The sequence below is a fragment of the Sinocyclocheilus rhinocerous genome, unplaced genomic scaffold (assembly GCF_001515625.1).
Source record: "Sinocyclocheilus rhinocerous isolate Xijiao unplaced genomic scaffold, SAMN03320098_v1.1 C36690550, whole genome shotgun sequence".
Classification (NCBI taxonomy): Eukaryota; Metazoa; Chordata; class Actinopteri; order Cypriniformes; family Cyprinidae; genus Sinocyclocheilus; species Sinocyclocheilus rhinocerous.
The window spans coordinates 1-1,532 of NW_015784935.1; the positions used below are offsets into that span (position 1 = coordinate 1).

Sequence of the window (1,532 nt, forward strand, 5' to 3'; positions counted from 1 at the left end):
TTTTTTTCAAAACAATACGTTTGGATCTCTGAACAGTTAGTTGTTCAAACCAAATTGTAATTTCTTATTAATTTAAGCAAATTATACAGATTTTGGCACATGTGCAAAAGCGTAGGCTTGCTGATCAAAACTGCATGACATGTTTGCAGTGCAATGAATGTTTTGAGTGAATAAACCCTACAAAATCTAGCAAAGGTTTGTCTTTTTTGGAATGAGAGTCCAGGATGAAATCAGTTTTATCTGTTTTATTATTCCATTTTAAGGCATGGTTTACTATCTAATCAACTGAACTCAATCTTTAAATAGTCTTTTTGAGATTTAATATTTACATCGTAATTTGATTAAATGTACAGCTCGGCTTTTGATTTATTCATTAAAAATTTTGCCAAATTTCATGACATTCCACATTATACAGTAAATTCCATTTTTAAGACTGGATTTCTCAATTCCATCCACATTTTCCACAATCATAGGGCCCTAGCTGAGTAATGTTGAAATAGTGTATAGCTACTGTTGACACCAAAATGTGAATTTGAACTCACCCCATCCCACAAGACTTAATTTAAGCAAGTATCTCTTGATGTAGATGTTGAAGACCCGCACCAGCAGCAGGTACAGGTGGAAGCCCTCAATGGCTGTCCAAGTGAAGGTGGCTAAAAGGCACCAGTGTAGAAAAAGTCCTAGAGCCTGACACACTGATTCAATGTCTCTCTGGCCTGAAAACCACACGCTGCACAAGAACGAGGTGTGCAACAAGAAAAGGGAGCCTGAGAGCTGCACGTGAATGATGACTGAATGCTCACATTGCTTCTTCCTGTGGGGAAGATGGTGAGAGATATCTGTTTATATCTGTACCACAGACATCTTATTCTGAAACTGTATGGGAAATCTGATTTAAAAATGAACTTACCTCAGGCACAGAAACATAACAATCATAAGGGCTGTAAATGCTATTGAAAGGGCAGAGCCAATGTATGAAATGTAGTTGAGAAGGACAATATGGGACTCTTCAGGAATTTCAGGATTCTTTCAGAAATATTGAGAACAAAAGAGGACATTCAAATGAGCACTGCTAAACAGCCAAGTTTAATTTTAAAGTGAACATTTTAAAACAAAAAAGTTCACTGAAGAGAATCACATGACAAATGTGCTTACAATGAGCACTGCAAAAAAGCTCAGATGATTACAACTGCACACAAAGTCTCCACTGTCGATGGTAGTATTACAGCCATCAGTACTCCAGTTACCTGACAAACAGACACGCGTGCATTCACTAAAGCAAAAAGTCAATGCAAAAACGTCTATTCAAATGAGAACTGTAATATATGACATTGGTTTTCACACTCATTATGACAGTTACAAAATATACGGGTCAAATTTTTATCATCTCACCTTCACCCAGCACAAGTGAAACCCCCCAGTTTACCATTTCAGCAGATCTCTCCTGGCACTCGTTATCATTGACATCAACAACACAACTCTTACAACTTTCACTCCATGAATAACCAGACTTGGGTAACCTCACTGCTCAA

General features: G+C 37.3%; 1 protein-coding gene across 1 annotated transcript; it reads right to left on the bottom strand.

The window, feature by feature from the left end:
* Positions 1-481: 481 nt before the first annotated feature.
* Positions 482-1,518, bottom strand: LOC107736425 (adhesion G protein-coupled receptor G3-like). The gene is made up of 4 exons (XM_016547837.1): positions 1,393-1,518; positions 1,156-1,247; positions 911-1,026; positions 482-814 (listed from the first exon to the last, which is right to left on the bottom strand). Exons 1-4 carry the CDS (start codon positions 1,427-1,429, stop codon positions 508-510), a joined length of 552 nt encoding a protein of 183 aa, XP_016403323.1. The 5' UTR covers positions 1,430-1,518; the 3' UTR covers positions 482-507.
* Positions 1,519-1,532: the final 14 nt, after the last annotated feature.

Coding starts and splice junctions, on each gene's coding strand:
- LOC107736425 (XM_016547837.1), bottom strand. CDS start 1,429: ATGGTAAACTGGGGGGTTTCACTTGTGCTGGGTGAAG. Junction 1,248..1,392: donor TTCACTTGTGCTGGGTGAAG/GTGAGATGATAA, acceptor TCTGTTTGTCAG/GTAACTGGAGTACTGATGGC. Junction 1,027..1,155: donor GCTTTTTTGCAGTGCTCATT/GTAAGCACATTT, acceptor TATTTCTGAAAG/AATCCTGAAATTCCTGAAGA.